Below are 12,177 nucleotides of genomic sequence, written 5' to 3' on the forward strand. Positions count from 1 at the left end.
TTAAAAAAAAAAGAAGAAAAAAAAGAAAATTCTTCTCTGTAACTTTGCCCAGTGTTTTATTTCAGACCAATTGTGAGTTATGTGGGTGCCGATGTGTGAAAGCAGGAAACAGTTTGGACTTCTTTCTTATCATCCTGCAAACAACACTTCGCTCTCCTTCTGGGGTTCAATCATGCATATCTATTGGCAGTTAAACACTAACTTTAGTACATATTGTGGAAGTGAACAAACGAGAAAAAAAACGAAGTGAAAAAACAAAACAAAATTTCAGATCTTGGTTCCAGAAATGCTGCATGGTCTAACCGTGGCTTTGTTTGCTTTTCAATGCAGCCTCGGATTCATGTCCGTCTGATCTCAGAAGTGTAGGCAGATTTCCAACTTGGACGTTTGGTGAGGGGGTGGAAATTGTCACGACAGCTGAAGTTTTAGAACAAAACAAAAGGGAAAAAAATGTGATCCACTTCCTCTACTGTAGAAACAACGCAAAGTTTAAGTTGTTGCTATCTTTAAGGCTGCTCCAGATAACAGTTGGCATTAAAAAAATAACGATAAAAAATAAAATAAAATACTAAGCTGCCTTTCAAAACCAGCAACAACAATTAAATCAAAGAACAGTGTTGGGGGGGGAAAAAAAAAAAAAAAAAAAAAAAAGTACACATATTGTAGTGTACAACTTCCAAAAAAGTTTAAATTCCTCTCACTTGCTCTTAAATGAACTTTGATGTTTCTGTATATATTTTAATCCCCGTGTGCATCAGCAAACATCACCTACTTTACAGCCCAGCTTTTCTGTCAGTGAGTACTTCCCAAACTCTTGTTCTTCTACTGATGACTCAGCATAGTTTTAGTATATTTAGCACTTATTGATCTGACAACATGTCACCCAAAATAACTAATGAATGCAAAACTGCAAAGCATAAAGGAATGTAAAATTTGTTCACTCATCAGTTAGCTCAAAAAAAAGAAAAAAAAGAAAAGAAAAAAGGCTAAACTCAAAGTCTGCAAAGAGATCAGAGAAGACATGCAGAGAATCAGGACTTTCTTTTACCAAGTAGACCAGCGCTAGAAATGAAAATGATTTTACTTCACATTTTCCACGCAGACTTCTTTTAAATACTGAACAAAATTGGGAATGAAGCTGTCTAACGAGTGTAATTTTCTCAGTTGAGTTCATAATGCTTTTGATCTGGCAACCACAAGACTAATTCCATGTTGAGGACACAGGGGGAACTTCTGGCAGTATCCTGAGTCAAAAAGTACCAAGTCCAAATACTCTCTCTACTGCAGTGTTGTCCACTAACACCCACGATGTGTCGGTTTCAGCAGAAGACCAGCATATTTTAAAGGAAGAAAGAGTTGAGACTGAACAGTTCAGCAGCCATCATCAAGCCTTTAAAAAAAAGAAAGAAAAAAAAACACACATGGAGGGGAACAGGCAGAGTGGGAGAGGTGCTCAAAGTAGCAGGTATTCAGCTACTGGTGCTCCATGCAGTGAGCTGCTTGTCCATCTTTCACCACCCTCACTCCGTCTGGCTCCCTCTCAGTGCTGCTCCTCTTCTTCCTGGGCCGGGCCCTGCTCTGGTGTTTCTTCCTGAGCCTGGGGCTCGGCCTGGGCCTGTGGCTGTTCCTGAGGCGGTCTGGGAGGAGGCGCTGGGGCAGGTGGGCGAGGTGGCACTATGATTTGGTGTTGGCGCTGTCGGTAGGCGATGACTGTGCCTAGCAGTAGGGCGATGACCGTCATGAGGTAGAGATCCCACTCTGGGCCCAGCAGCTGGTCCAGGTCCACCTGAGAAATCAGCTCCTTCAACTGCGAGAAGCCGGAGAAGAAACATAAAAGAAAAAGAAACATAATTTTTCTTTCTAATGAAGAATCTCTGAAACTATCTGAAGTACAAGACTGTGTTACTGAAAACCATACGGTTAGCATGACAGCTTGAGAATTCAGGAGGAAATACTCACATTAAGATCCTGCAGGTACTGCAGAGCGTAAATCAGGCCTAGTTTGCACAGAGCCAGAAAAACTGGAACCTGGGCGTCAGGACTGGCCTCAGCAGCCATGTCGTAAAACCGCTTGGCTAGGTGGATGTCCTGCAGCAAAAAAGCATGGAAAAATTCAGAATTAGAAATCAAGTTAACAACCACACTGACTTTGCTAAATGACAAAGCGCAAATTTGTGACATGTAGAGAGCCAGGTGATGTTTAGTGAGTCCTGCTCACCTGTTTGATACCCAGGCCTTTTTCATGCATGTAACCCAAGTTAAACATGGCCTGTGCACTGTGCTGCTGCTCAGATGCCAACCTATAGTGAATGACAGCCGTCTCGTAGTCCACGTCCGTTCCGTAGCCATAGAAATGATAGTCTCCCAGTTTTATCCTTGCCACGGTGTAACCTTAACAGGACAATTACATGTGTAAGATTTGGTTTTATATGCAAACAGTCACGGCTAGAAATCTTCTGTGAACCTTCTTCGTGTTCACCTCTCAGTATTTCACACTTATCCAGGCTGAGCTCTATTATCATAATTTATGGTGACCCCAGAGAGAATCAGTGCACCCTCAGCAGCTATGGCTGTTCTGGCATTAGCCTGTTCCACTGGACTTAGATAATACATAGCTATGGAGGATGCATGAGACACACTGGAGCTGTGATGCTCACTGTTGCCATGGCTTTTGTTGTTAAGGTTGTTGGCTGTGACACGCTTGTTAATAATAAGTGCAACACAAACTATGTGCAGTGGTGTGTGTGCTGTACATTGAGCCGGTTGTGCTAGCTGAGCATTGTAGTGAAATGTCTCCATTTCTGAAGGGATGTGGAGTTTTGGTACCACGTTGGTTACACCTGATAAAACCACAGTGGGGTCAAATTCTGTACAGCGCAATGAGACTTTCTTTGCTAATAGAACTGTGCTCAGCTAGCAGGAGTTAGACATCCACAGCAGCACAAATTCAACCACAAAAGGAGCCAAAGTTTGACTAATAACTGTTTCACACAGCACAGCAGAGCCAAGCAGAGCAGCTGCAGCTGTGCTCACAGCCAGTGTCTGCACAGCATCACAGTTCCATCAAGTGAAATGTGTAATGAGCAATATGTTCCCAAGCTGAACATCATGACGCATCTCCCTAAAGCATTTCCCTAAACTTGCAGTGCACTGTGACTCTACTGCTCCGGCGCTCACACTGACGAGGAGACAGAGCTTGTTTAAACTCACCTTGTGCTGCAGCTCTTGTCCAGTGGAGCAATGCACGAGGGTAGGTCTCATTCTCACTGAAGATCCTTGCCCCTTCTGTGTGGCATAATTCACACAAACACATGAAAAATAAAAAGATTTAAAATGAGACCTGAAACTCTCTCTAACAAAGGTAAAGAGCGTAGCAGGATCATGACACTAGCATTGAAACATGGCTATAATACTGCAAGCGGTGCACATAAATTAGTTGCTAAAATCATGCGCTACCATGGTTAAATACTAATGTCTTGATTTTTCTTACTCTGATCCAGAATGAAGGCCACGTTGCTCTGAGCCACCTCGTAGCCCTGCTCAGCCAGCAGCAGATACTGAACCAGTGCAGCATCCAGGTCACCCTCCTTAAAGCTGCCGTAGGCTGTCATCAGGCGCTCTGACCAGCGACCACGCTCGCACACATTCTTGAAAAGCTGCAAACAGGACACAGACACACAGTGTCATACACATTTCCAATTTGTATTGGAAGTGCAGATAAAAGCCACTGCTGTTAATGATAAATGTTTGAGGAGACACCAAGTTGGAGAGACAATCTCTTAACAGTGAAAGAAGCAGCAGATTTAGGGTGGACTAACCTCTACAGCAGTGTGGCAGGAACGCATCACACCAGTACCAGTAGCATGCATCTGGGCCAAGTTGTAGAAGGCCAGGATGTGCCCAGCCTGTGAGGCCAGGTTGAAGAATTTAAGAGCCTGCTTGTAGTCACGCTTCACGCCAATGCCATCTGGGGAACAAGAGTAAGAAGAACAAAAATGTTATTATGTGAAGAAGAGAGAAGACTGAGGACTCCTAAACAGACAGCGGGCGAGAGGAAAACTATGAAAGAACGCAGTGAGACACTGAAGGACACACTGAGCTGTAAAACTCACTGTAATACATGGTGCCCAGCTGGAGTTGTCCATCCACCCAGCCCTGCTCTGCTGCCTTCTGGAAGTATTTGAGGGCCAGCTCGTAGTTCTGGAGACAAACACACAACTTTTCAATAGCTGCTTCAGCAGTAGAGACACTGACAGCTTGCCATCAAAATAAAAGCCTGTTATATAAAATGTTTTTTCTTTATTGTTTATATAAAATTTTATTTCAACTCCAAGTGCCTAAAAGTGAAGGTGAGATCTTATCTATATGTACAGATCCTATCAAAATATATGATATCAAAAAAAAAAATAATAATAATAATAATAATAATAATAATAATCTTACCACTGGCACACCTCTACCATAAAGATAGGCCATCCCCAACCCACTCTGTCCCACCGGATTACCCTGGAAAAAAAAGTAAATGAATATGTAAAAACGATTACTGCATGTTAATATTTAAAGAAAGGGTAACAGAATTCAGCTGTGAGTGTGTGAGCAAGCTCAAAGTGAATAAATTACCCAGTTTAGTCTACAGCGTTATCCTTACCAGGTCAGAAGCCTTCTTGAAGTACTGCAAGGCTGTCTCATTATTCTGAGGGAGAAACTCACTGCCTTCTGAATACATCTGAGGAACGGAGAGTCACAGACATAAAAGCTAAATTTTATACCTTAAACACAAATACAGCGCCCTCTGTGAAAACATCAATGCCAAGCTGGTTTTATTCTAAACTGTCTCTATAACTAAACTGTCTGTTAGGTCCTCACAACACAATATGCAATAAATGGAAAAGATTGCAATAAAAGCAAAAAAGAAAAAAGAAAAAAAACTGCTCTTATAAGAAAAGAAAAGAAAAAGGTGATGATTGGAAAATTTTATAAAAAGAAAGAAAAAACAATGTTTGTTTTAAAAAAAAAAAAAAAAAAAAAAAAAAGGTGACATAACAGTGAAGTGAGTGAGCCTCCATCTCACCCACCTTTCCAAGAAAAGCCATGGCATGTGTGTTCCCTGCATTGGCTGCCTGGTTGAAGTAATCGTACGCCCTCTGTTGGACAGAAAGCAGCATAAATGTATTTGACAGAGAAAACTCACAACTCACAAAATAAGCAATACAAATAAATAAAATACAGTGAGCGACATTTATGACAAAGTTACCTGGTGATTCTGTTCTACTCCACGTCCTCCATGTAAGTGCAGCTGACCCAGGCCCACCTAAGTAAAACATTCAATTAGTAATCAAATAAAAACTACAAGCCTTCAGACTGATACTACCCAGCAATGACACATTATGTAGCCCTTTCACATTTAGACATTACATAACGTGCATGCATAATCCAAGTCTGACCCACATTTCTGTTCTTATACAATAAAGTAAATTACTCGCATCCATTCAAGCTACTTCCTATTTCTGACCATAACAAACAGCAAAAATGGTAAAGAAAGAAAGAAATAATAATAATAAAAAAAATGTGTGGACATGCGACTATATCATGTAGTTTTTGTTAATTCCCCCCACAGTCAGCAGCTTTCACAAAAAGGCAGTTTACCTGAGCTTGGACGTCGCCTTTCTCCGCTAGAAACTGGTAGTACTGGATGAGGTCTTCTTCCAACATCCCGCTGGTAGATCCTGGGTTCTCCACCTCATCGAGCAGTCTGATCCTCTGCACCGCCGAGCCCCCCGTCAGGGAAACATCGCTGGCCACTAAAGTTGGCAGAGGAAAGAGTGTTATTAGCCCAGCAAGAACTATTACTGCACTAGAATATAGTAATGCAAAACACTTACCCTGATTTGCTACAAGCCTATAATGCGTTAGTGCTGACTCACAGCTTTGGGGAACACCCACCCCTCCCCAGTATCTGTAGCCCTAATAAAACAATATAATGAAGTGTCATTTTTATTAAAGTATACAAATAGCATGACTGTAGCATTTCTTCACTGACAGAAAAATCAGCTTACCAGAATCATATGAGCTACCAGGTTTCCACCCAGTGCACCAAAGGTGTAGTAAACCAAGGCCTGAAAAAAAGAGAACATGGCAGAACATAAGTAACTACTGACAAACCCATATACTGTAAGACAAATCTACAGAGCATAGATGTACCTTAGCTTGACTTGAGTTAACTCCGAGCCCTGCTGCATACAGAAATCCAAGAGCCTGAAGAAAAGTAAACAGAGCAGAGTGTCACAGAGTTGCTCCTCTCAGCACAAATAACCTGCAAACAGGCTTCCAACACTTTTCTCAAGAGACGTGTATAATTATGAGCGAGATCATTACCATCTGAGCTTTAGGTGAGCCCTCCATGGCAAGCTTCTCAAACATTTCTCTGGCCTTGGTAACATTTTGGTTCATGTAATCTCCAAACAGCATGGCATACGCCACCTTCTCCATGGCTTTCTGGTGGCCTTTTTCTGCCACTTTTAGCAGCTTTTCATATAATCTGAGAAAGATAAGCAGAGTAGGCACAGGCGAAGTTGAATCCATGTTCACATAAAAATAATGTGTACATGACAAACAGTAGTGTGACAGCTAAAGCAAATAAGGATGTGCAAATGGAAGGCACGCAAGCACTGGCTGGTAATAAAACACACAGGAAATGGACATTGAACCCAATCGACATGTAAAATAACATCAAATATTGTCTGTGAAATAAAAAGTTTGAGGGTAAAGTGTCTTAGAGATTCATGACCAGAAGGCAGTAGTGGGTAAATGCATTTTAACTTAAACAAATAAAAAGAAAATTGGTAAAAAAAAAAATGTAACCTTGCCAAAATCTTCAATTTGAATAGAACATCTTTACTTTTGTTCCTTTTCCGATTTTTATCTTATTACAGAGTGTGGGCAAAAACTGGAAAGCTTCTGTTTCTGCTTCATCTAAAAAAGATTTCAAATCCACATGCTTTCTACAAACTCTTCTTCAAGAGTCAAAATTAGGCCGACAACAACCAGACAAATTAACTAAAAGTAAGCTCACTCTTTTTTCTGAGTCTTCCTGGTGGTGGAGTTTAGCATACGCAGGACAGTCTGATACTGCTTCTCAGTTTCCTCAGCCTGAAGCCTCTGCTGTGCCTGCTCCTCCGCTGAGGGAAAGAGAGGAGAAGCCAATCAGACTGTTTAGAGGAAATAAAGGTTTTCAAAAGGTTGGTAGCAGTAGCAGTTATGCAAACGAAGTCATAATAATATCTTCAGGCTGGTTTCAGTAGTCGTTTAGCTCTACCAAGACTGTTACTGAGAAGAAAAAACAATGATCAGTGACAGTTTAACACATGAATTCATGTGTTAGGGGAAAAACTTTTAAAGTCACAGTGACCTTTGATCACCAGTATCTCAACAAACTTTAGCCAAATTTAAAAATAAATAAATAACCTCTAAGTGTCGTGTTCCTGATATTGTCTCGAGTCACCCCTCATTTCTTTATATTTTACTAGGAAAATGGGACATATTATTATTGAAATGTGCAAACATAATGGAAATACAGCATACAAGGCAAAAACACAGTTTGCATGTTTCCAATCTTTGGTATGGCCTATTTGAAGCTTTCTTGTTATTTCTTACAGTGGTCTTTGGGATTGTTCCCCAGGCTTCTTGAAGGATATTTAAAACTTATTTGTATTTTTTCTGCATTTTGTTTCATTCTATCAATATCCCTTCCTCAAAACATCTGTTGCCACTGATTTCTTCCTTAAGAACAGCTCCTTGACTTCCATCCTTCCACTGAGACCATTTCTGATGAGGCACTGGTGAATAATAGAGGGGTCAGCTGATGTATCGCTAAATCCTGTACTAGGTCTTTCCTTTTTTCTTAAAGACGTGACCTTCTGATGCTGTTCATCTACTGTAGACAAACTGGTTCATCTGAACTGGACTGAAAATGAGTGAAAAACCAGCAGAGTCCAAAGAAAACATTTGAAAGCCCTTCAGAAAGCCTGATGAACTATTGCTCAAGATCACTTTAAATATTAAAAGCAGGTCTGGCTTCTTGGAAGCAGAACATAATTAAATGAAGGCTGGCTCAGGACCTGTACTGTACAATGCAATATATTTAATACCAAAGCGCCCTAATGTGACTCCATTTTGGCTTTAAAATGAATCACAATAGTATTTCATTTGTGAAGGTTTTAAGGTGTTTAACTCACTCTCACAGAAACCCCACTTCTTATCCTGGTCATAGTCGTAGGTCGTGGCGCACCATAGCCGTCCATCCCCCCGCCCATCAGTGGTACACTCCATGTACTCTGTCTCCTGGAAGAGGAAGGGGAATATGCAGGGCTCTCCATGGGCTGTACCTCCATTCACCACAGGAACTGTATTTTTAAAAAAAAAGAAAAAAAAAAGATATAAAATAGATACTTGATTTAAAACAAATAAACTCTGACTGTTTTCCTCTAAAATACTGATGGACCTGAGGTCTAAGTGGTGAATTTGAAAAATATTTCTTTTCTTTATGTTCTTAAATCTTTTGGTTTTTGCTCCACCATCGACTTTGGTGTGGAAAAATCGCAAAGAGAGAGAGGAGTCGAAACAATTACCATAGAGTTCTCGCAACTTTACACACGCAATTACGTTAATCTGAATAAATCTCCTTCACACAAGTTCAGCAATACAACTATGCAATGAGCTAGCAGGGTAATTGCAAACAATCCCCAAGTGAAATGATGTAACTGCACTGCAAGAGGAGCCACAGGTGCGAGAAGCTGTTCAGCGTCTCACGGGGGTTTAACCGTTTATCAAATGTGGCTCTACCCTGAAACCACATGCAGCTTAGCTCAGAGTCAGGCAAAGTGAAAACAGGTTAACATGTTAAACACTAAACAAAGCTTACAAAGTAAAATAATACGAAATAGCTTGTTTTCAATGCTGAGATCATGAGACAGGTGATAACACCACTACGAGGCACTACTACAAAAAAAAAATTTTTAGGTTCAGACTAGAAATCGTTAAAATATATCAATAAGCTTTTCCTTCCATGTAGCATGCTAACATCTTAGGCTCTTTATTTTAAGAACGCATAGGGAACTATCTTCTGACAAAACATTTAACACTTTAAAGCAATCAACGATAACATTTGAAGCTCCAAGTCCCAATCTGAAATCCCACCACTTTACACTGTTATAATCAGATAACAAATAGCTCAATGACCCATTAAAATAGCTACATTCAGCTGTCATGACCGCATGTTTGGGCCATCTAGAGGGCTCTTAACATGCAACCACTTTTAAAAACTGATAACATTTTCTAGTGTAAAAAGTGGGGATTAGAATATCAAAGCCATCACTGGTATTAGCAGGAAAGGAAAAAAAACAAACACTGCACTCAAAAGCCATTTTGTCACAAATAACAAAGTATACCATAGCTTCTTCCTAAGCCATGGGCAGAAAAAGCAGAGCCTGTGCTTGTGACCTGAAATAGAGACGCTAAAAACTAATTTTCTAATAATCAATACAGTAAAAACATCAGGAAATATTTAACAACTTTGACATCTCAAAAGTCAATCAACTAATTGTGATTGTTTTTCAAGCCTTTGCTGTGTGGATTATTTTTAATCTTACACCTTACCCTCTTTAGGTTTTTCCTCAACAGGAGGCGGCGGGTCAGGTAGGTCCTCCTTCTCCTCTCCTTCTAGACCCTCCGAAGGGGGCTGTGTTTCCTCTTCAGAGTGGGAGTGATCAGTGGTCATAGAAGTACCTGCCACAATTTCTGGTGATAATCGAATATCTTCCTCTTCAGAGTCTGGGTCATGGTAGGACTGGAGAAATCAACAGGAGGTTATTACAAAGGATTAACTAAAGGAGGGAACTTACACTGTATAAAAAAAACAATGCCTTTGCATGAGGCTCATTTGCAAACTTAGCAGTGTATTCAATTTCTTTTTAAGTTGAATGACTTCTTACTTTAACTTTTCTCGGCAACACGTATACAAAATCGTGTGTTACATACAACTCCCAAGAGACCAGCTTGCAAATGAGTCTATGATCAGCATTAACCATGCACCAAAGAGCCCATGACACACCTTTAACTCTGGTGCTTCGTCCTGGTGTTGCTCCTCATCTAAAAAGCATTAATGTTGCAGCAGTGAGAGATGTGTTGTTTTGATTCAGTCAAAGAAATGTAACAGACAAAAACAGGTGCTCTGACACTTTAAGACGCGTATAGTGAGTGTTTCAACACCACCGGCATTTCATACTCACCAGCTGTTACTCCTTTGATGAACACTATGAAGAGAATACCCCAAAAATAAAGTCTCCTTGCTGTTTTCAAACACTTCTTATAGCCCATTGTTGTTATTGAACAAGCTAACAATCTGCTAGCTGTGACTACTGCTATTTCTATTACTAAACATCCAGTCGCAGTCTCGGGTCACACTACGAGAAGTACCATAAGTAAACTCCCTGTCACACACTAGTCTGAGCCGTATTCCCTCTAGATGCCAGCTTGTTTAATTTTAGCTACTGTAGCTGTTTAGCAAGCTAATAGATCCCAATGTGAAGCTAAGCTAGCAGAGTAGCACCTGCTGAAATGACGTAAACCTAACAAGCTAGTTTTACATAGCCGCAACAAAGGCTAGCAAGACAGCGTTAATAATATATGCCCGCTATTCAACTGCTCGGCCCAAAAACTGGATGACGAGTACCTCTTGACACTTCAAAACATCCACGTTTAGGGACGAAAGCCAGTAGCTTTACCCTTTGATATACACCACCCAAATACTACTTAGCGTTGAGCCCACACTACTGATCGCCACTTCCTTTTCTTGTGATTCGACCAATCACATTGCGCCTAGATTGACAGTAGCCAATGAATAGGGGCCAAAGATATGTCAGCGAATCGGATGCGTACACAGTTATGTTTCCAGTTTAGGGGCTTGTCCACGACACCAAAACACTTTAAGGAGATAATAATAATCTGGGAGGTAGAGGGTGTTGTTTGGACATGCTATTAGTTCAGTTGCAGCCATAAAAATATGCATTTTGAAGTGCTGAAGGTGAATATGTGCAAGCCTGAATGTAACTACAATAAAAAGGGAAAACCCGGACAGTATGGCATTGAATGTTTAAAAACTGCTGGGTAATCCCATGTTTTCTATTTAAACACATTATCCATCTCGAAGGGGAAAATAATAATAAAGAAACTGCTCTCGGGGAAAGAAGAAGGAAGAAGAAGAAAATCAGGGACAGTTAATATTACTATAGGTCATGCTATGTCAATAAAACTTTTTTTAATCTCTAACTATAGTTATTCCATATACTTCAGGCTCTACGTTGCTCGAGTAGCTCTTGCAGAGTGTCAGTACTGATTCCTGTTACTTTTGTTACTCTGGGCAACTTTAAAAATTGTGGTTAAAGCAGTAACCACTCGTTTTACAGTCCATTTGCTTGGTCTTTGCCATTAGATACCTAAAGCAATTTTCTGGCTTTTGTTTGTATTCAATAAGAAGTGCTTTGTGTGATATGATAATATCAAGTCTTTTATTAATGTATTACTTGTTTCTTGTTAGTTATGTCAATGTTTTTTTAATCTGATCAGTCCTGTTTGTGCTGCTCGTTACTCCATTTTAATAATTGTGCAATTTTTTTCAGTGTCTTAAATCCCTCGCAACTTTAGCTTTCTTTTAACCTGCTTTTAAATTTTCTATTATCTTTGATTATTTTCTGTAAATCACTTTGCGACTGCTGTTTTTGGAACACGCGTCATAAATACTGGCTAGTTACTTTAGCGGGTCAGTACTGGGTCAGTATTTGTGCTTTAATATTTCGTTCATAGTGTAGTGGTTTAAAACTCTTATCACATATCAACTGCCATTATGCAAGTTTAAAAAAATAACATCCTTCCTCAAAGTGACGCTGAAAAACTTGTTTATGCGTTCATTACTTCTAGGCTGGATTGTAATTCATTACAAGAGTACTGACAAGGATTAGAAAGAAAGAACATATTTCTCACACACTGACTTTTTTCACTGGCTCCCTGTTAAATCCAGAATTGAATTAAAAATTTGTCCCCTCACATACAAGGTCTTGAATAACCTGGCTCCATCTTATCTTAAAGACCTCATAGTACCGTATCACCCTCTGTGCTTTCAGA

The 12,177-nt window shown here is 40.1% G+C and overlaps 1 protein-coding gene across 1 annotated transcript; it reads right to left on the bottom strand.

The window, feature by feature from the left end:
* Window positions 1-39: 39 nt before the first annotated feature.
* On the bottom strand, window positions 40-10,846 carry sel1l (SEL1L adaptor subunit of SYVN1 ubiquitin ligase). The gene is made up of 21 exons (XM_003440777.5): window positions 10,287-10,846; window positions 10,109-10,146; window positions 9,655-9,844; window positions 8,235-8,402; window positions 7,073-7,178; window positions 6,376-6,538; window positions 6,202-6,255; window positions 6,057-6,116; window positions 5,883-5,964; window positions 5,647-5,801; window positions 5,255-5,311; window positions 5,076-5,144; window positions 4,649-4,726; window positions 4,444-4,506; window positions 4,113-4,200; window positions 3,819-3,967; window positions 3,491-3,656; window positions 3,211-3,285; window positions 2,219-2,391; window positions 1,960-2,088; window positions 40-1,807 (listed from the first exon to the last, which is right to left on the bottom strand). Exons 1-21 carry the CDS (start codon window positions 10,372-10,374, stop codon window positions 1,541-1,543), a joined length of 2,418 nt encoding a protein of 805 aa, XP_003440825.1. The 5' UTR covers window positions 10,375-10,846; the 3' UTR covers window positions 40-1,540.
* Window positions 10,847-12,177: the final 1,331 nt, after the last annotated feature.

Source organism: Oreochromis niloticus, linkage group LG15, assembly GCF_001858045.2.
Source record: "Oreochromis niloticus isolate F11D_XX linkage group LG15, O_niloticus_UMD_NMBU, whole genome shotgun sequence".
Classification (NCBI taxonomy): Eukaryota; Metazoa; Chordata; class Actinopteri; order Cichliformes; family Cichlidae; genus Oreochromis; species Oreochromis niloticus.

Bases quoted from the DNA above. Each gene is read 5' to 3' on its own strand.
- sel1l (XM_003440777.5), bottom strand. From the start codon at position 10,374: ATGGGCTATAAGAAGTGTTTGAAAACAGCAAGGAGACTTTATTTTTGG. The intron at 10,147-10,286 runs GTGAGTATGAAA...AATGCTTTTTAG, and splicing joins CATCAAAGGAGTAACAGCTG to ATGAGGAGCAACACCAGGAC. The intron at 2,392-3,210 runs GTGAGTTTAAAC...TGTCCTGTTAAG, and splicing joins GACAAGAGCTGCAGCACAAG to GTTACACCGTGGCAAGGATA.